Consider the following 21,045-nt stretch of genomic DNA (forward strand, 5'->3'; position numbering starts at 1 on the left):
AATGGCACATTGCTCTCAGTTACATCCTAAGGCAGCACTGCAGCAGATTCAGTTACACTGAAGAGACCCCAAGGCACATGAGGTTAGGCTCTGTCTATGTTTGGTGTCTTGTTACCAAAAGAAGCATGTCATGGGTGAGAGAGGGAGAGGGAGAGAGAGAGAGTGGTGTTGGGGAAGGGGGAAAGAGGGAGGGTTAGAAAGCACAGCAGACAACAGCTCTGATCTCACTACCTGAGGAAAGCCACATCAAGGGCACTGGAGTCACACACAGCACACAAGCCTGAGTACAGAGGAATTTCACTGCCTCACTGACCCAAACCAAAGTCACAGCCTTTCTGTGCCTGACTGGATTATACTGATTCTGACAAAAGGTAAAGTCTGCCTTTCATTTGTATTTCCTATTCAGTTCTGCATATGTAGCTGTGTTAACTGCATGGGCTCATAGCTGTAGTGTAAACTCTATGTTTTGTTTAGAGTATACAGTAACAGGTTATCGTGGACATTTACTTTTAGTGTGTTGTTTTCATTGTGTTAAACCATGTGTGTAAAAAGTCCTATGAAAATCATAATGAGGAAGTTAAATGACACGGTCAAGTGCTAATACATCTTTGCTCTTTATTCAGTTATGCAGTAAAAATGAATTCTCAGTGCTCTTGTAATACCAGAGGGTTTGGTTTTCATTTGTTGTACTCTGTGTTTATATTTTCATGCCCATCTGAGGTCTGCACATGCTCAGCCGGTGCACCGCTATATCTAGCCATTGAACTTTGTCCCACTTGGTGACTGTTCAGTCATATGACATGGAAAAAGAAATACTAGACCTGTCACTCAAACCATTACATGGAGTGGTCTGCAAACTCCAATTCTTGTTGTCACATTTTCACCATTTAAAAGACAATGACTGAACTCTTCCAACTTTAATGTATATATGTTTTAATTCTGACATCTGTGAATCCCATATCAGGTCCCTTGCCTATCAGATTATGAGCAAACACTATAGACAAACAGCAAAACTTTCCTTTAAATAATGTTACAACTGTGAGTCAAAGCCGTGAAGGCCTACAAGTTTTGTTTTATTTTTTATTTCTCTTTATAACAATGCTATAATAATTAGTATAACAAAAGAGAGAACGCTTACATGTGGGTATAATAATAATAAATAAAGGTTTTAAAATGTGCTTGGCTCAGTGGAAATCTGAGTCTTTGTAGCAGAATTTTTCCCATGGACAGGAATAAGAGTGTGCTATTTGTTCTTTTACGCTGAAAGATATAAAATATAGACATTAATATCTAGGTAGAACTAGCAACTAAACATGGCTGTTATTGAATTATGTCATTAAGAGCACAAAAGACCTTAAATGACCTTGAGAGTTGACCCTGAAAATAATTTTAAATGTATTCATATAAAACTCTATAATATTTCAAAACTGTAAGACACATTTTCCACTGTCCTTTTTTATTCCTTTTCAGTATTAGTATTATAATAATAATTCCAGTCAGAAACCTGACGCTTCCTTTTGATTTCCATGTTAGTACTACTCAGAGATGGCTGAGGCGCATCAGGCGGTGGGCTTCCAGTTCACCGTGCGCCCAGATGGTGTAGACCTTAAATTGAGTCAAGAGGTCATCAAAAACATCTACCTGTCAGGAGTGACAGCATGGAAGAAGCGAGCCATTCAATTCAAGGTACGACAGTCAACACTTCAGATTTAGCTTTGGTTATCAGTGTTCAAAATTGCAGAGTCATTCAACAATTGCAATACATAAAAGGTTAAAGAACATTAAAGAAGATTCATTTTCTGTTGATATTTTATATTGTTGCTTTCACAGAATGGTGTACTGGCTGGAGTCTATCCTGCAAGTCCATCCAGTTGGCTGATAGTTGTGATTGCCATGATGAGTTCCTTATATATCCGCATAGACCCTTCTCTAGGAATGATTGATGCAATCAAAGAAAACCTACCACACAGGTCAGAAATCTGCTGCAGCCAGTGTTATCTCTGTCCTTATTGTGATTCAGTTTTTAGGTACTCTACTGGACGTTTAGGTTTGCTTAGATGAGCTATGCAATAAGTCACCTACCTAAAAACAGTTATTCTGCATTTTTCTATTCATATTTTATTGTATTGCTGACAAAGTCAGTGTTGTGCCCTTTCTGAGCAGAGACTATATGTCAGTGCAGACCCGAGCTGTGCTGAGTGCCATCCTGTTTGCCACTGGACTGTGGCTATTCCTCATCTACCTCTTGAGATATACTCTCAAAGCTCTTCTCTCCTACCATGGATGGATTTTTGAATCCCATGGAAAAATGAGCATGTCAACCAAAGTGTGGCTGGTACATTTTGTTCTTTTGTCTGAATTTTTAATTGCACTATGAATACCAATTCATCGTCCTGGCACACTGGCCGTACTATTTATATAATCTTTGTGTTCCTCACTCAAAATACTTTATGTATGTTTGTTACCAGAGCCTGGTGAAGATGTTCTCTGGGCGCAGACCGCTGCTCTATAGTTTCCAGGCCTCCTTACCCCGGCTCCCTGTGCCCAGTGTGGATGATACAATTCACAGGGTATGCAATTGAACTGACCTGCCATAACCATAAACACACAAGTGGATATGGACCAATAGTTCTGTTTTAAATGAATAACATGGAAATACAGCATGTGTATTCCATACTATATGTATGGTTTTGGTGTTAAAACGTTTGTGCAAGTTAGTTTGTTACAAATTCAAACATTCAAGTTGTGACTGAACTGGAAATTCCTGATCTGAGTGGGAAACACTGTCTAAATATGTAGTTTCTAACCAGACTTCCAGAGACCAATAGTGATCATACACCATTTTATTTAAATGTCATAAAATGTAACTGGATATCTAAACATCACCATTTGTTACCTTATCTCTTCATCATTTTAAAAACCAATACATTTTTTTAAACTACCATTTACACAGTGAAGCCTTTTCTAACGTTTGATGAATGTATCTTACAGACCATACAGGCAGTAGTAGAGTCGTATGTCCTGTTAGCTGTACATGTGCTGGATGTCTTCCTACTCTTCTGTTTGTGCTTTTTTATCCTGACAACACACACCATGTTTTTATCCCATAGTACCTCGAGTCAGTCCGCCCTCTGCTGGACAGTGAACAATTCAACCAAATGGAGATTTTGGCCAATGATTTTAAGAATTCCAAAGCAGCCCAGCTGCAGAGATACCTAATCCTAAAATCCTGGTGGGCAACAAACTATGTGAGTAGCGTTTACAAGTGATATGACATAAATCAAACTCAATGGAAACATAATGCTATGATATAATAATGTGTTATCGTTTCTAGGTAAGTGACTGGTGGGAGGAGTACATCTACCTCAGAGGCAGGAGCCCTATTATGGTGAACAGTAACTTCTATATAATGGTAAGAAATGTGGATAGATGGTAAGAGGGTAAAGGAGTAAAGGTTGGAATAGAGTACATAAAATAATTCTCAAAAACTTTACCTCAGTAGATGCCAGTATATTATTGTTGTTTGTCTATTTGTGTTGCAAAGGACCTCCTGTATGTGACCCCAACACACAGACAGGCTGCACGGGCAGGGAATGTGGTCCACGCCATGTTGCAGTACAGGCGGAAACTGGAACGTGGTGAACATGCGCCGGTAATAATAAACCTAATATCCTAAACCCTAATCCACCCAATTGGGCTGTGATCATTTTCTACCTACCAACTATCGTCTCTCTATCCATATAAACATTGAACCTTCATGCTTCTTTAAATCTATTCACTTTCTTTCCCAATATGGTTAAAATTAATCATGATTTTCTTTTCTTTCTTCTTTTCAGCTCAGGGCTGTGGGAACCGTTCCTATGTGTTCCACTCAGATGGAGAGGATGTTTAACACCACTCGCATCCCTGGTATTGAAACAGGTAAATAAATGTACAGTTTAACCATAACTCTTAATGTTCTGGGTTGAACTTTGATGTTCACAACCCATCTTTTCCAATAGCTGTTTTGACATGACTAATTGAAATGCCCAGATGTGCAACTGGCGTGAAAGTTTTAGTGCCAGGTCCACTGTGTTCCTGTACTAATTTACCCTCTAACAACAACAACAACTGCAGGCATTCAGGGTTAGGTATGTGGGCTAAAGGGGAGCATTCATCCATCTGTTTGTACAAAAAGGTTTTGACGTCACTAGGTGATCAATATCCTGTTTTATCATTGAGATAAGCTATGTGCGCATTTCCTTTTATTTGGTCATTTGTCCACATACCCTTTCATTGTTTGTTGGCCCTTACTTTCAGATATTGTGCAACACCTGACTGACCGTAAGCACCTGATTGTCTACCACAAGGGCCGTTTTTTCCAATTATGGCTATACACTGGTGGGCGCCACCTTTTACCTAGTGAACTTGAGACACAGTTTCAAAGGATCCTCAATGATACATCAGAACCCCAGCAAGGAGAACTCAAACTAGCTGCCCTGACTGCAGGAAACAGGTATACAACCACATATATATACATAACCATGAAAAAGAAGATAGACAATTGTCTCACTCTGACATCCTCCCCCTTCTAGAGTTCCTTGGGCTCGGACTCGGATTAAATATTTCAGCCAAGGAGTAAACAAAGTGTCCCTGGATGCCATTGAGTCAGCTTCCTTCTTCCTTACACTGGATGATGAGCCACAGGGTTATGACCCTGCAAAGACACGTTCGCTTGACAGTTATGCCAAGTCCCTGCTTCATGGAAAATGTTATGACAGGTAGGAAAAGTCCAAAAAAGGTGGTTAAACATATGACTGACATGATGTTTGTTTCCCTAAGAAGAAGGTGCCGTCTCTTTTTTCACAGGTGGTTTGACAAGTCTTTCAACTTGATCTCCTATCCAAATGGAAAAATGGGTATAAATGCTGAACATTCCTGGGCTGATGCACCAATTGTGGGACATATGTGGGAGGTAAAAAAAAAAGAAAGAAAAAGTAGTGTGACGATAAAACAATGATTTCAAGTTTGTGGATATCTTCAGTTGCCTTTCTCTGCCTGTACAGTTTGTCCTCTCAACAGACTGCTTCCATCTTGGCTATACGGAGGAGGGACATTGTAAAGGAGATGTGAACAAAGGCCTGCCTTATCCCACTCGACTACAGTGGCAGATTCCAAAGGAGGTACAGTAGAGCCTTACATAATGTACTGCCATTGACCTGATGGTATTTTAACTCTGTATTACAAAAATATTTCTGATTTCTCTCTCTTAGTGCCAAGACGCCATTGAGACTTCATACTTATTAGCCAAGCAGATAGCTGATGATGTGGACTTCCATGGCTGTCTGTTTACTGAGTTTGGGAAAGGGCTGATCAAGAAGTGCAGGACCAGCCCTGATGCCTTTATTCAGCTGGCGCTGCAGCTGGCACAGTTCAGGGTGAGCGCTGCTGTCATCCACCGTCCTGCCTCACAAATGACTTTACTGACATATTGCACACTGTTGTCTTTTAAATGTTTAATTGTACTATCCACCACCATTATTCTATCTGCTTTATAGGACCAGGGAGAGTTCTGTTTGACATACGAGTCATCCATGACTCGTATGTTCAGAGACGGTCGTACAGAGACGGTGCGCTCCTGCACTTCTGAGGCTGTTGCATTTGTCCGAGCTATGGAGGATGCAGGTGCAACAGTAAGCAGAACACTCAAATACAGGGAAACACTTAGGGAACACACAACAAAAAACAAATTCAAAGACATCTTAAATGATGTTTTCTGGGTCTTAACGATGGTTAATTGGTAAATATTTAATATATATTTGTATATTGGTATATATTTAATATGGACTCGGTCACCAAGACCAAGAGCCAGTGTGTCTCTTCAGGTCAGTGCCATGGACCCTGAACTTCCTGGTGATCTGTCAGGGTTAAATTGACACTGACATGAAAAGAAATAAGGTCATTTTGATATGATGTTAATGTCAAATGTGTGCTTAGATGTCACCTTTCCATGTCATTTGTTTGTGTTTGTGATCAGAATGCCCAGAGACTTGCCCTATTTCGAAAGGCAGCAGATAAGCATCAAAACATGTATCGACTGGCCATGACCGGTTCTGGTATTGACCGTCACCTCTTCTGTCTCTACATCATGTCCAAATACCTCTGTGTGGACTCGCCATTCCTTGAGAAGGTTAGAACTATAATCATCAAGTCATCTCTCTTTCATTTCATAGGCTTTTGATTCACAATTCTCATACATTTAATGTGTGTTTCTAGGTGCTTTCAGAGCCCTGGAAGTTGTCTACCAGCCAGACTCCACAGCAGCAGCTCAATTTAGTTGACATCAATAAGTTCCCTAAATATGTGGGTGCTGGTGGCGGATTTGGCCCAGTGAGTAAATTGTTTTATTTCAAAGATGTGCACAAGTTACAGAGTCATATCCACCCTGATCTGGAAGTGTTTTGTACAGTAATATAATAGTATATCTTACTTACCCCCAGGTGGCTGATGATGGTTATGGTGTGTCTTATATAATTGTTGGAGAAAACCTCATCACATTCCACATCTCCAGCAAGTTCTCCAGCCCTGACACAGTAAGTGCCTATCATGAAAGCAGTGCATATTATATATAGATCCACCTGTATAATGTTTTATGCTATCTTTCAAAACAAACTGTTTTCTCTCTCTCTGTCTGTCTGACATGCAGGATTCATACCGGTTTGGTCAGCACATTTGGAAAGCCATGCTTGATATTCAAGCACTTTTCAAGTCAGAAAATGATAAGAAGGTGGTGGAGCATGCAAAACATGCACAGGTGGAGAATGGGAAAAAGCACATATAACTGTGGGATGGGACAGTATCTGGCTCGCATACAACCTTTTAGTCTCTTTGTCATGCTTTATCGATAAAAACAAAGCAATATTTGGGTGACAGGTTGCACTTTTGATTGTTTTGCTTTTCTGGTGGTAGGAGCTGCTCATTCCACTCTGTCAGCCAAAAGGAAGAGTTGTTAACTCCTCTTATTTATTTATATTGTACTTTTTAGAGCTGTGTTGTTTTGGTGCTAAGGGAAAGATTAAATCTTTAATAATGGATTTTTTTAGGGGGGCAATGATTGTTTCTCCCCTGAAACTTGTCAGTTTATGCCATAGACTGTATGTAAATTTAATGTAATATGGTTTAAGTTGTAAATATATCTGCTTCCGTTCTGTTTGAAAATAGAAATCCATGTTACATTATGAATTTGCAGCATCTTTTTGATTAAAACATTAAAGATCACTAAATACCTATTATGTAATGCTCACCACCAGCAGCTTTTATGCAATTAATAAAATGTACACATACAAATTATTTTAAACTTGGCTAATAATAATTATTTTCCACTCTTTCCATATTTAAACAAGACATCAAACACATACACAGGAAAACAACATATTATAAGAGAAGTTTATTTTAAGAGGTGGAGTGGAGGTCTTTTTCCTGATATCCATATGAACATTTACAGAGGCCTTCCAGATACATCCAGGCTATTTAGGATAAACAAAAATGATCTGGACTTTGATCTGCTGGATGCTTCATAACAGGTTAGGCTGCTCTCAGCATGACTTCCGACATCACTAACCAAATCTAACCAATTCAGACTAAATAGAACCAGATCTTGAACAAAGGCAACAGGCAACAAGCTCACAGTTTAGAGTGCTTGTGGTTAACAACCCAGACTGCATGATTCTGTGACCATGATAATGCAAACACTATACATCATAAGACTCTAAACATGATCAGATAACGGGGAAAAGGATAGCAGAGGGTTTATCTCACAGATTTCTTCCATGACTTTAAATCACAATGTATCATTTATGACTTCAAGTCAACTCAAAACCAAACCATCTTCTATTTGAATATTTATTAGTTTAGGTGGGGACAATACAAAAAGTCAAAGTAATAAAAAAACAAATCTTTCTGGTCACGTCTTCTTTCAAGGCATCAGTTACAACAATGAACTAAAACTAGGCTTTATAACTGTACAAAGTGAATGGACAAACAGAAACACCATCACACGGTCCACTTGCTTGATGAGAGCAATTTTAAAAGACCCAAAGAGGCAACAGACACCAGGCTTTTCCTAAGATTCAAAATGAATCAACAGTATCAGATTAGTCATCATCATCACTCTCTTATCAGAAGCTGCCTGCCAATCACACACATTTAACATAACAGAACACAACAGACACAAAAGGCAAATGGATTTTAAGTATGCTCTATTTCTTAACCATTTTTATCATGGGGATACTGCAGGTTGAGTCCACTGGGTGGTGACGTGCCCCATGCGCGACTGTGTGGGGCTGTTTTTCATGTAGATACACGCCAACCCAGTCTTTTCTGTGTACATACTATTTTGTGTATATATTTCAACACTCTAGGATGGTTTTGTAGTTTATGTGTCTAAAATCACTCAGGAAAGCTTTTGGGTTCCGGTTTATGATGCAGCAAATGAGGATTAAGAGGTTGCACCAGGAGTTGGGTTGACGTTTTGCGTGGCCGCTTGTGGTGCCACCTCTATGATCCGTGGTTTGTCAATGATGCGAGCAGTGCGGTTTCCTTTCTCTACAATCCCAATGATCCACGCTTGGTGGCCCTCGCCGTATTTTGGGGATTTGATCTCGGCACAGAAGCGAGCGGCCTGCTCCCGAGGCAGACAGATAAGCAGGCCTCCTATAAAAACAAAGAGATGTGGTCAGTCACAAGGGTCTCAAATTATGTTGTTAACCTGTAGTGATCGTTGTGAGTGCTTCGTTCTACTAAGTGCTGCTGATGTTGATCACATTATTGTTGTCTAAAGGCACAGTAAGGGCTGCAGTGCAGTGTCTTTCTGACTGGATAAATCCCTACAGAGACTACACAACACCAGGCTTGTTCATTCATTTGTTTCCATTTGGACATCATTAGAGGTTTTAGTGGAGATTTTTGCATTATTACACAGATGATACTCTCAGTTGTAACTTTCTCTTAAACCAAACCAATTATATAAGTTGGCTGTCTTACACTGGCTTTAAGGATCGGGTGGCTCAGAGATATAAAAACAACAAAAGAGCTCTTTAACTGCATTATTATAGCACGAATAAGCCTCAGTCCAACTTTTACCTATGTGACAGGTTCTTATCTTCTTAACAAGCAAAAAGTCAAATTATGATGCCATTCATGTTTTTCCCTACTTTCCTAATATTTAATAATTATGCTGTATCTCACAATGCTTTATAGTTATTCACACTCATCTAGTCCAAATCACACAACTGTAACTGGAACATCTTTGCTTTAATGTTTTGTTATGTCCCACTGTTCACTCCAAGGTTACATAATATACAACAATTAGGTACAAACAATGGGGCCATGTACACAAACACAAACACACCTGATGTTTCAGGACAGGTGCCGTGCATCAGTCCAAACATGTTCCCACAGGCCTTGGACACTGCGGCCATCTTGGCAAGGACCGGGAGGTTGTGGATGACAAACGACACCTCGCTTCGCTGTTGCCGTGCCAACGTTTGAGCGTGACCAAGGATGCCAAACCCTGTGATGTCCGTGGCTGCATGAGCATTGAAGGTGTGCATGAGACCGGCCGCTACAAGGGAAGACGGAGAGAAGAGAGATAAAGAGACTTAGAAGGGCATCTGGATGATGAATTGGTTCATTAAGAATGCGGAAGATTCTGTTTTCATAAAGATTAGTCAGTGGAACAAATATTGATTCACAAAGACTGGAAGTCATTGTGGACAAAACATTGTGTGCCACCCTGAAAGCAAAGAAATAACTATTATGATGACAGATGTCATAATTCAAATATTAATCATTATTAAGTTTTGCTTCAAATTAATAAATGAATAAGGAGAATCTAACACAGGAAAAGGAAACAAATCCAGTGACATATCAGACATATTTCTATATGGCTAATGTATGCAACTTCTGCCTCACATGGAACATTATCTTATAATAAGTTATCCCAGGCTGTTTTTTGCATTCAGTTTTACAGTATATGCCACAGAAGATACAATACACCCAAGCTACTGCAGGGGCTGCTCCTGTCATTCACAAAGCATGCCTCACATGCAATGCTTCTTTGCCCAACAGCTTAACGTGCTTATTTATTTATCTGAAAACTGGTTATGCGTGAAAATCAATTCTTTGAACACATTTATAGTGGTTTTACCTGTCCTGTTGAGCCGAGCCATGTTCATCATGGCTTCATGGTATGCCAGCTCTACGTCTTCCTGAGTTACCACCAATTTGATCTTGTTCCACTTCTCAGGCTAAGAGGTAAAAAAAACAAAAAAAAAAACATACAACAAATATAATCAATGCACATCCTAAAAAACAAGAAGTGTCGAGTCAAAATTATTTAGGCGCACTTACAATATCTAGCCACTGGTGTACTGCAACTGCCACTTGTGTTCCAAGCGGCTTGGTCAACACTAACACGTCTCCTGGTACTGCATTGTCAGGCCTGGGAAATGTGAAACAATGGTATCAACATCATTTCTGCAACAAATTGATACAAACAGCACAAGCAAAGAAATGTGTAATAGGAAGTCGTTCCCACATGATAAATTCGTTGGGCTGGCAGACTGTTGTCGCAACTCCCCCCATCACCACCCATGGGTTGAGCACCGTCTGTCCTCCTGTTACAGATGTGCCTGCCTCCTCCGATGCATCCTTAAATCCCTGGATGATCAGTGGCATAACTTTGTCTCTTTCCTGCAAATACAGAGGGAATTCAGAGCAGAGACAGGGAGCACAACCAGGGACGGACTGGCAATCTGGCATACCGTGCATTTGCCCGGTGGGCCGACGTGCTATTTGGGCCGACGAGTCCCGATATATATATGTTTAAGGAGTAGGAGCTTGTTGTGGGCTGCTCTGGTCCAGAATGCCAGGGCCGATTTTTTGTCCCAGTCCGCCCATGAGCACAACCCAGTAATAATAATAATAATATCTAATAATAGTTTCCTTTCATAACTGTTCAGAAACAACGTGTGGTGTTTTGTTTAACCATTAACTAACTGGTTCTTCACAGTTGTTTGCCAGACACAAAAACACAGCAACAGACATGCCTCTTACCTTCTCTGACATTTTATTGCTGACTCCCAGAAGCATCAACATGTTGTCACACTCTGTCACTCCCATGGCATATAGGTCACTTAGAACATTGGCACATGCAATTCTTCCCTACAAAGCACAAATACTGAAAGTTAAGCATATAAAAGGTTTGGTATGTAAAGTAGGTCTATGTCAGATCAGCCAAAAGAGAAGATCCATACCATCATGTACGGGTCATCCACAATGGGGTAGATGTAATCTGTCGTCTGGACCAGAGAAAGGCCTCCATGTCTGAGGGGGATCACACAGGTGTCCATGCCTATGCCTTCAAAAAAAAAAGAAAAAGAAAAAGAAGAGCTTTGTGTTAGCTGAGCGGAGTTATTTTGAAGAGGAAGAGAAGTCACACAGCTTCTGAGATACTGTGTAGTGTGTCTGTGCTGGTATTCTGTCCATATCAGAACTGAAGCTCAAGTTTTAATACGTTTTTATCACAATACTTGGCAACTTATTTGTTATTATAGTGCTACATGTTATTAATATTTACCTAATCGAGGCATAACTGCTCCCAGGAACTGTTCATCCTCTTGATAGTGATTCTCCTGTAGGGTTTCTAGCAGTTTCTGTAATACATCTTGGGGCACCTGTGAGTAAAGACAACATCATTTTCACACATTATTTCTATATACCATTTCTAATTCAACTATTAAAAGGCAATTTTGGTACGGGGAGCCAACCTTGCAGCCTGTGCCCTTGAGCTCTGCAAAGCGTGTGAGCCTGAAGTTCTTGTCCAGCTCATAGCTTTCAGGGTTAAAGGATTCCCTCACGGACATGTCTGAAGAAAGTCTGGGTCTTCACCACTAGAACCACATCAATGACCCGGAAAAGAAGAACAAAACTGGGGATAAGAAACACTGTTTTTAAAGCCACAGAAAATATTGTTATTTGCATAAACTTTGAATAATAATAATAAACATCCACACTGCAATGTCATTTCAGATTATTCACAAATATGCTCCTTTGTAGATCATTTCACGTGAATGGTGAAAAGTAAAAATTAGATTTAACACGTGTACAATCTGAAGCAGCAGCACTGCAGTGAGTCTTTCCTTCGTGCAGCTTATGTTCATTTTGTAAGACTGTCAGAGAGCTGCAACTAATAATGCTTGTATCACTTAATCTGTCATTTATAATCCTGATTAATCAATTCATTGTTTAGTTCACAAAATATCAGAGAGAAGTGAAATATACTAGTTATAGGTTCATTCAAAAAAAGCCCTCAGTGAAGCATTTTGAAGGTTAGGATTTACTGGCACCGAGCAGTGCAGTTGCAACCCAATCACCCTCTTATGTCAAGCGTGCAGGACAAACTATGGTAGCCAAGAAATGTGTGAAAAACATGGAAAGCCCTAGAGCATGACGGTGTAACATTGCAGACATCGTGGAAGACAACATGAAACATGAAAGGTTTATTCTAAGAAAATAACAATTAGATAACAATCTGTATTTTATACAGTAATAAAAACATTATACATATTACCCTCGATATCTAACATATTCTGGATATAGAGCCATCTCAATCTTAAAGATACGGCATTTAAATGTTTCTCGTTTAGTCTGATCAACAATCTGAAACCTAAATAATATAAAATATTCTGTTTGTCATTTAGTTTGCAGTCACATAAAACAAAGAAAAGCAGCAAACAAGCAACGCCGAGAAGCTTGAAACAGGAAACACTTCAAACAATTAACAGTTGCATTCAATTTTGTGCAGACTGATTAACCGACTAATCATTTCAGTCATCAACGTAAAAATGATTTGCAGACAAAATAACAAAACAAGCAAACACCAGTGACAGGGACACAGACAGCACCTCTCTGACACTGTCTCAACTCATATTGTATTGATCTGCATTATATTAAGATGTATGCGTGCTCTGGGCAAAATTAGATTGCAAAAATGAAGAATGAAACAATAAATCCAAGGTGTGTTTTCATCTTCATGGACAAGATTTATTTAATTCTGTCAGTTTAGGAGTTAGTAGGAGTTTGAAGTGGACACTATGCTGCAACAGCATTCAAACATCCCAGTGTGCTGGTGTGTTGGCTAATGGACTCTCAAATGAATGAGTCGCGACAGCATGAAAATAGTTAAAACACTTGTCCACCTGTCAGTGGAGGGAGAGCAGTTATTGGTTGCTTATAACACCGGTTTGTTGTCAAACTACTGCTAAGTGGCTGAAGGGGGCCTCGGTTAGTGAAATGTGGGAGTGTTCAAGAGACAAAATGCTGGCAAGTTCATTCAACCCTGAGGCAGTGGCTAACAGAGAAACTACTCGGTGTAATGTTAAAGCACACCATGAGCTACCTAACCTTTTAAAACCAACGCGCATGTGTTGACAGTGACAGCTTTCGGCATTATGTTTATTTTCTACAAATTTTCGTTTTTTGCAAACGCCGATCCATGCATGAGGTGATAGGCATAAGCAGCTCTGTTCAACAAAGAGACGAGAGCGTCCGAGCGGTGCCGCGTTTGGAAACAAACACACACACACACTCACACACACCGTGCAGACCACGGTGCGAAATGTGACACATAGTTGTGGAAACGCAGCAGCACGGCAGCGAGGCGCACATGCACAAGTTGAAAAGTTGCCGTGAGAGCGCCGAACAAAAATGTCGGCGGCGGAAAAAATTAACCCTTTCCTGTCCCGCGCCATGCGATGTGTGCAACATCACAGTTCGTATGACTGAAACGGCGCCAAACACGCTGCCCGTGTGAAGTTTGTAATGATATGGTGCAATAGAAGTGTTTACAATTGTCCTAGATGCGATTTTAGGACCAAAGCGGAGTTATATTCTTGCAACATTTCCCCTTTAATTGCTCTGACCAGTTTATCCTTACCAGCCTCGCGTTAGCGGCGGATCCCGACAGAAGAGCGGGGACGACACCACAATGCAATGGGGCCAGAATCGGGCGTCCTGCGAGAACGCCGCACGGAAATTAACACATGTTTGTCTCCAAGCTCACGAGTCGGGGACAGAAAAAAAAAGATAAAGCGTGAAGTCGCGTGTGTTTTTAATGCACGTACGTATCCGACCGCGATTTGTCTTCATGAGACAGCAGATGGTTTATAATACAAAGAGGGAGCTGACGAGAGCTCAAAGGGTCCTCAGCCTGCACAGTGGCGGCTTTAACATCCCCTTTAATGAGCTGTGAAGTCTGGCAACAAAATCTCCACAATGGCGTGTACCTTTAATTTACTGTTTTCCCTCCAATTGCACCTACAACAACACAACACGGTGCGGCTGTTTGACAACAGCTGGCTTTTAATAAAATGATGTTAATATTGCAACAAATATTTTATTACATTAGGACAGTATTATATTTGTAATGTTTTTGGCACCATTTCATTGCACATTCCCATTCAGTGTAAACATTTGTTTAGTTTTTTATCTTTGTCTATACATACAGATATATGTATATATACCTTTTTATATGTTCATAGTTTTTTTTCTTGTGTTCTGTTTTTTAACTGTACCTACTGTATGTCTATACATGTTTGAGTGCAAGAGTGCAAAAGTGTAACCGGATTCAAATTCCTCATGTGTGCACACATACCCGGCGAATTAAAGTAATTCTGATGCTGATTTTGGGCCTCAAGAATGCTTCTGAAAGAAATTCATTAATATGAAGCCTTTTTCTCATGTCGAAACAATGCCATGTCATGTCCAAACAAACAAAACACACACAAAATTGTGAAGAAACCATATTTAATGGTGCAAACATCTATTCATTTCATGTGCACTGTGAGCAGAAATGGAAAAAAAAAGAAAAAGCCAATTACAATATTAACAACAATAGCACTGATATGCATAGCCTCCAGGTTCTAATGAAAAGAAACAACTTTTCATAGAATATGGTGTATTTTTATATTTTCAGGCCAGATGTAATAACCTTATTTTTTAATTAGCAAAATGAACCAGAAAATACATCAGTTATTTATTTTTGGATGTAGTGTTTGTAATTGAGGTGGATGCTGCACTGCACGTTACATCCACTGAAGTACTCGTCACTTAAAAGGCACAATCCACAATGGACAACTTCTCGTAAAAAGTAATTTGTGTAAATTATATAAATGTTATACAGTTACAGTACTCGTTTTAGACGTGACTCCCCCGAGTAATGGCATATGAGAACCAGGCACGTATGCTTTTGAAGCTGTAGCCTATGATGTAAACAGTAAGTCACCTCTAAACATGAAAATGACCTGTATAACAACTGTATAGTTCAATGTCTATTGGCACAAAATCCCAGATCCCAGTATGTTTCCATTTAAAGTCTGAAGGACAACAATAGGTGGAGTGTATGTGTGTGTGTGTGCATGGGAGAGATGATATCATTAAGTAGGCTTCTCCCTCATTTGGTCCTCAATTTTTTCCCTTTACATCCATAACACAGAGCTAAAGTGGCAAAATGTATCAGGTCAGTGATACAGTGATGTAATGAAGACAATTAACAAATTAGCAATAAGGCCATTGTGGTAGCCCTCGAATCAGCCAGTCATGTTTACCACTGTCCCCTTCACACTTGCAGGCTTGTTATGGTCACAGCCTAAAAAAGAAAGAAAAAATAACATTAAAATTTAAAATATCATTACCAAAATAGACAACTGGGTTCACACATTTTGTGGGCATTTTCGGTCTCATAGCCAAAAAAATAAATAAAAAATCCACAATCTGACAGCAAAAAATAAATGCCATTGAGACAGCGAGAATGAAATAGAGAGGTGAAAGAGGGTGTGTGTTGCATGGTGTGAAGATAATTAGCTGACATTTTGGGAAGCTGCGTGAGAATGTCAAATGTCACAGCGACAGCGGGACAAAGACATACGAGCCAATGAGCAACACCAGTTTGTGTGTGCGCGTGTGTGTTTGTGTGTGTGTGTTGTGACAGTGAGAAGAAGAAGAAGTGAGAAGTAAAGACACTGTGGACTCAGTGGGGGGCTGATGGAAACATGTTGTAAGATGTAGTACTGATACAAGGGGAAAAGTGCAGGCAGAAAGATAAGTAGTAGACAGGAAACGCGTAGGATAGTGTGTGTGTGTGTGTGTGTGTGTGTGTGTGCGTGTGGCCTATATATGTTAAATATTCAAATATGAGAATATGAGGTTCGTACTTGTGGATGGTCCATTTAACACTTCCTCTGCCTCTGCAGCATCTGCAAGAGCCAAGGAAGAACATGGTTTTCATCTTGACTTCATGACTCACACTAATAAACTTATTCCTGAATAATAAATGAACTTCCTTTGAGCATGTTCACAAAATCCATAAGTTGTTAAAGAAGGATATTAGATCAAATATAAGTATAAAGCAAAAGCTACATCAATAAAAGAAGGAAAATAAGGGAATCAGTACCTCTTTTCAGCCTCCTTCTGGCAAGTTTGATCTGATCCTGAAGGATTTGAACCCAGTCTCGTGGTCCGGGCAACTTATCTATTCTGTGTTCAGTGCAGTATTTCTCTGTAAACACTGGACACAGTTTACACAACTTTATTAATGTTTCCTCTGGCACAAAGAGACCAATTCAATTTTTTGTATCTTCCTCTTCCATACCTTTAATGGCACCCACAATGTTCTGGTCCAAGCCCTTACGGTTATCATTGAGCCCTCTCTTCCTTTTACCATTTGGCAAGGAGTTAGCCAGGGTAGCATCATCAAAGAAGGCACACACCTAAAGGTTTAGTCATATCAATTGTTTAAAATAAAGTAACCCATGGTGCCACATGACTGCAAAGTTAACCACAATCATGGCTCTTAAAATCTGTAAAAAAAAAATACTGATACGCACCAGTTTCCTGAACAGCAGGCTGCCAGAGCGTGTATAGTTGACCAGAATGGAGTCTAGCTGAGCCTTTGAGATAAACACATCATAATCCTCTGCGAGACGCACCTCAGACTGAAAGAGAATCATGTAACACATAGTCTCAACTGTGAATTATTAAAGGAAAATGTTACATTAGAACATAAGAAAGAAGACTTTGTCATGAGCACTAGCTTTAACTCATAATGTTGCTAAAGACATTGAAAAATAATGCCTGAGGATGATCATGCAAAACTTAATATCTAATACTTTCTTCAAATTATGATTTTAGATCACAAAGGTTCAGGGGACACTAAGGTCCTGCTTAGCAACAAAGCATGTCACTTGGCAACAGCTTTTAATATTATGCACAAACATGGCAAAAAGAAGCGATAAAGACGTTTTTATACTACTAAGAGATGCAAATGTTTTTGTTCTGTGTCTTTATAAAGAAATCTGAAAGAAAATGAAGGCAGCATTATTTAGTTGCATGTATTTCCAGTTAAAATAGATTCCTATCAGTTGGTGTACAAACACACATTTAAGGAGAATCTGGAGAATGAATTCATCAGACATAAAACATAAAATTCAAAGTACTGTTTTCATGGGAGAGAGTGCAGTATATTACAGATACAAATGAAGCACAGAAAACACACACAGGCAAGTGTACATTACCTCTAATGACTGAGGTTCCCTTAGTTGGTTCAGGAGAGGATTGTGTGTGTTGTTGACAGTCACTGGATTGTTTTGAGGTGGCAGCACAGAAACCCCAGAGGGGACTGAATGACTGTTGGTTGTAGATGAGTCTTGCTCTTTCTTACATTCTTCCCTCTTCCCAGATTCTGCAGGTGCAGCTATAATTGGTGATGCCTCCAGAGAGGCAAGAGCAGCTTTTCTAGTACTAGACACTGTGAGTGGTGCCACTTTATAAATTGGTCTCCTCTTGCGGGGCCTACAGCAAGGAGCAGGACCTGGACCAAGACGAGGTTGGCATGGTGATGCTGCCTGTTCCTGTCTTTCCAAAGATGCTAGAAAAAGACAGGAAGGCGTTATTTATATTATTCTCTCTGCATTTCTCACTTTTTCAATGTGACAGCGTGTTCATCCACTGACCTTTCCGAGTCTGCATCAGCCTCCTCATGGCACGCATTTCCTGCAAGATAGCCTGCAAGGTGCCCTTACAGTTACACATACAGCAAGGAGGTTCTGACGCAGCAGGAGGGACTACATCTGCTGAAAAGTCAGTGGTGCATTGGTTAGTGATTGTCTGCTCAAACATACAAACGCATACAGACACAATATGTTTTCTTGTGATGTCTCTGACAACAAAGTGTGTATGTGTGGATAAGTCTCTGACTGTCTTGTATGGATAAACACGTGTCTTCCCTACACACACATCTTGACAACAATCCTGGACTCTATGTCCACTATATTTTTTTTATTAGCATCATTTTTCTTTAAAAAATTAAAGTTGTGTCTGTTTTTCCTCATCTTCACACATGTTTTGGTACCATACCATTAGCTTCATTCACTTTGATCAGATCCTTAGTATTGGTGAGGATCTTTGTGGATTTGGAGCGGGTGCTGTACTGGCCACCGCCTGGACTGTTGGGGATAGGCGTGGATATGGATGAAGGTGAAGGCCCTGGGTCCCCTGCAGAGTTCCAGCTGTTGCTCTGGTGGTGCTCTGATACAAGAGATAAAGGTGCAGGCTGATGTACCCAGGTCAGATGCCTATCCTGGGCTTCCTTTGTTAAGCTGTCCTGCTCTGTTCCTGCACGCTGATAAACCCTGCTGGTTTTATCACTCAGAAGCCTCATCATTCCTGTGATCTGCCTCTTGATCTCCATGCCTTCATCCCCCACCCAAACTAGGTTAAGAGAGAAAGGTATAATTAGTGAGATCTGCAATAATATATCAGTGAAATGAATCCTTACAGTCACACATACCATCAGGCACAGCAGCATCTTTAGGCTCTCCCTTGGCATATTTGCAGCTGGAATTCATCATATATGAAGTGTCTGAATCTGCAGGAAAAAGAGCAGGGTTATGAAACAAAATCTTATATGCACAATAAGACCTGTGTGACTGAATGATGTGGCCTTTTGCAGTGTAATATGAAGCTTTTGCAAGCTGATAGGAACTGTGATGTCAACGAAAGCAGCCCCCCTCCTCCTTCCCCCATCCCATGTAGAAACCACCACCTGTAGGTGGTATGAAGTAGTGTAGTCAGGAGAGGTGGCCTAGAGCTTTTAGCTTCAGCAAAAAGTAACCAATTTAAACCGCATGTTATATGTTCAAAATGCGCATCGTGTTTTCTTATTTTGGACTATTCGTGTACTTATTCTTGAATCTACATTGAGATGATGTCCAGGAGGGAATTTTTACATGCAGGACTTGAATCATCAGAGTAAGCTGTTGGTTAAAACCGAGGCACAGATTATGGGCATTGTCGTGGCCATCGCTTTTGTTTACAGTCTTCTCTGCTGGCATAAAGCGCCAGACAAACACCCAGACACAGACGCGCGTCTTGCAATGTCTCGCATTCATTCAGCAGCCTACCTTCATCCGTGACCAGTTTAAAGCTCTGTGACTTCCTTCTCCTCTTCCTTTCCCCAAACTCCATGTTCACGGGGGGATATAGTCTACAGTAAGTCGTACAGTCGAAAATCGCTCCTCGAAATCAGTGACTAGGATGCACTCAGCGGAATCACTGTCCGTCTACCTTATTAATCAGTTAAATTTCTCCTTAGGCTGCGCTACAGATGCTGTCATCGCCAGATTTTTCACCCTGTTAGGCTTAATATTCACTTGATAAAAGCTGTGCATGATCTATTCCGTCTGCCAACATGATGCTGGTTCTTCCCTCCCGCCATGTAAATAAATTAATGACTTTAATATTAAAAATTCGTCACATATCCCTTTGCGCCACCTGATGGTATGTTCTCATCTAAAAGGTCGAGTCAGACATTTGTAGCGTCCAGACAATGAATTGAATGGGATCTAAACAAAAGCAGTAAAGGCAAAAATAAACTTTTTTCTTGATTCTTATTCATGTGTATCATATAATTACTGTTATAAAGCTTTGATTATCGTTCGAGGGACTCATTTTTTAGAATGAAAAAAAAAATTTCAATCACCAACTCTAACTGGAGCGGGTAGCAGATGACTAAAACTCATTTATGAGGGGTTTTCAGTTTTAATGTTACATTTATTACAAACAAATAGTATATTTCATGACAAGCAAATCTCTGATTGTATGTATATATATAAATCCTTATGTGGATATCAATATCTGTCTGAAGCTAGTGCAAGAAAGGATGAATTTTCCCTCCTTCCAGTCATGACCTCGCTTCAGGCTACAAATGCTCGCTGGCTGAGGATATATTGAGTCACTTACAAGTGCAATTCAGTGCAGATAGTGTCGCTTTTTCCATCACTTCCTTCATTATCAGTCCCTGTTCTTGGTAGAATATCATTGATCGTCTCTCAGAGTATGTTGTATCATTTGTATATAATGCCAAACATAAACCCCGACACCTTGAAAATAGCTTTTTATTGCACTGTAAGAAATATAGCATCAGCTCTGTGTTTGGAGTTTTACACAGTCGTATATATTATTGAAAATGGGGCAAAATATAGCAACATGAAAAGGTCAGATCAGATAGAACAAACCTAAAATGCTCTGAGTGTATCCGTGGGTATTCAGACAGTGCATTGGAAAAATTTGAATATGAGTATGAAGATAAAGCAATGTTTATTTAAAGAAATGTAGACTATTTGTTGAAAAATATATTTCTTCATGTCCAAATGCTGAAATGCAACAATGACAATGTAGTGTACTAAACAGATTATTTCATTTTTTTTAAAATCACTTGAAAAAGCCAATTGTACCTTGTTGACTTGTTCTTGAATAAATGGGCGTACATTGTGGGCTACAGCTAAGAAATAATGAAGCTTTGATCAACAGCCCACACAGAAATATATGACTACAAAAACATTTTTACTTTTTGTAAAACAACAGTGAGACTTTAGGAATGTTCACTTTGCTTTTCAGTAGCCTATAATTGCTACTACTGCTTTATGTTTAATTTTAAGCCTGTTTCATGTA

At 39.8% G+C, this 21,045-nt stretch overlaps 3 protein-coding genes across 6 annotated transcripts; 1 reads left to right on the top strand and 2 right to left on the bottom strand.

The window, feature by feature from the left end:
* Window positions 1-199: 199 nt before the first annotated feature.
* Window positions 200-7,336, top strand: cpt1b (carnitine palmitoyltransferase 1B (muscle)). 2 transcript variants are annotated; one of them, XM_019255573.2, is made up of 19 exons: window positions 200-371; window positions 1,534-1,686; window positions 1,831-1,970; window positions 2,164-2,326; window positions 2,469-2,570; window positions 3,111-3,248; window positions 3,335-3,412; window positions 3,545-3,652; window positions 3,837-3,921; window positions 4,300-4,495; window positions 4,575-4,760; window positions 4,849-4,954; window positions 5,046-5,162; window positions 5,253-5,417; window positions 5,538-5,672; window positions 6,017-6,169; window positions 6,256-6,369; window positions 6,480-6,572; window positions 6,686-7,329. In XM_019255573.2, exons 2-19 carry the CDS (start codon window positions 1,546-1,548, stop codon window positions 6,818-6,820), a joined length of 2,355 nt encoding a protein of 784 aa, XP_019111118.2. In that variant the 5' UTR covers window positions 200-371; window positions 1,534-1,545; the 3' UTR covers window positions 6,821-7,329.
* Window positions 7,337-7,413: 77 nt separating this feature from the next.
* sephs1 (selenophosphate synthetase 1) lies at window positions 7,414-14,257 on the bottom strand. Of its 2 annotated transcripts, none has more exons than XM_027272855.1 (10): window positions 13,976-14,257; window positions 11,808-11,968; window positions 11,618-11,714; window positions 11,295-11,398; window positions 11,095-11,202; window positions 10,577-10,731; window positions 10,390-10,480; window positions 10,187-10,286; window positions 9,389-9,601; window positions 7,414-8,691 (listed from the first exon to the last, which is right to left on the bottom strand). In XM_027272855.1, the coding sequence occupies exons 2-10, from the start codon at window positions 11,901-11,903 to the stop codon at window positions 8,477-8,479; spliced, it is 1,179 nt and encodes a 392-aa protein (XP_027128656.1). In that variant the 5' UTR covers window positions 11,904-11,968; window positions 13,976-14,257; the 3' UTR covers window positions 7,414-8,476. The 2 variants fall into 2 exon arrangements, with proteins under 2 accessions (XP_027128656.1, XP_010755385.1); XM_010757083.3 differs by having other exon boundaries at window positions 11,808-11,930; window positions 13,976-14,256.
* A 570-nt stretch (window positions 14,258-14,827) lies between these two features.
* On the bottom strand, window positions 14,828-19,834 carry bend7 (BEN domain containing 7). Of its 2 annotated transcripts, none has more exons than XM_019255599.2 (10): window positions 19,497-19,834; window positions 18,884-18,961; window positions 18,451-18,804; window positions 18,048-18,164; window positions 17,610-17,962; window positions 16,923-17,030; window positions 16,688-16,805; window positions 16,490-16,603; window positions 16,251-16,292; window positions 14,828-15,685 (listed from the first exon to the last, which is right to left on the bottom strand). In XM_019255599.2, exons 1-10 carry the CDS (start codon window positions 19,558-19,560, stop codon window positions 15,627-15,629), a joined length of 1,407 nt encoding a protein of 468 aa, XP_019111144.1. In that variant the 5' UTR covers window positions 19,561-19,834; the 3' UTR covers window positions 14,828-15,626. The 2 variants fall into 2 exon arrangements, with proteins under 2 accessions (XP_019111144.1, XP_019111143.1); XM_019255598.2 differs by having other exon boundaries at window positions 18,048-18,167.
* Window positions 19,835-21,045: the final 1,211 nt, after the last annotated feature.

This window comes from Larimichthys crocea, chromosome XXI, assembly GCF_000972845.2.
Source record: "Larimichthys crocea isolate SSNF chromosome XXI, L_crocea_2.0, whole genome shotgun sequence".
NCBI classification, from domain to species: Eukaryota; Metazoa; Chordata; class Actinopteri; family Sciaenidae; genus Larimichthys; species Larimichthys crocea.

Bases quoted from the DNA above. Each gene is read 5' to 3' on its own strand.
- cpt1b (XM_019255573.2), top strand. From the start codon at position 1,546: ATGGCTGAGGCGCATCAGGCGGTGGGCTTCCAGTTCACCGTGCGCCCA. The intron at 3,249-3,334 runs GTGAGTAGCGTT...TATCGTTTCTAG, and splicing joins CCTGGTGGGCAACAAACTAT to GTAAGTGACTGGTGGGAGGA. The intron at 5,673-6,016 runs GTAAGCAGAACA...GTTTGTGATCAG, and splicing joins TGGAGGATGCAGGTGCAACA to AATGCCCAGAGACTTGCCCT.
- sephs1 (XM_027272855.1), bottom strand. From the start codon at position 11,903: ATGTCCGTGAGGGAATCCTTTAACCCTGAAAGCTATGAGCTGGACAAG. The intron at 10,732-11,094 runs GTAAGAGGCATG...CTGTATTTGCAG, and splicing joins GCAATAAAATGTCAGAGAAG to GAAAGAGACAAAGTTATGCC. The intron at 8,692-9,388 runs GTGTGTTTGTGT...TTGTTTTTATAG, and splicing joins CACCTGTCCTGAAACATCAG to GAGGCCTGCTTATCTGTCTG.
- bend7 (XM_019255598.2), bottom strand. From the start codon at position 19,560: ATGGAGTTTGGGGAAAGGAAGAGGAGAAGGAAGTCACAGAGCTTTAAA. The intron at 17,963-18,047 runs GTCAGTGGATGA...GTCTTTTTCTAG, and splicing joins GCTGATGCAGACTCGGAAAG to CATCTTTGGAAAGACAGGAA. The intron at 16,293-16,489 runs GTACTGATTCCC...TGGCTCTTGCAG, and splicing joins CAGAAGGAGGCTGAAAAGAG to ATGCTGCAGAGGCAGAGGAA.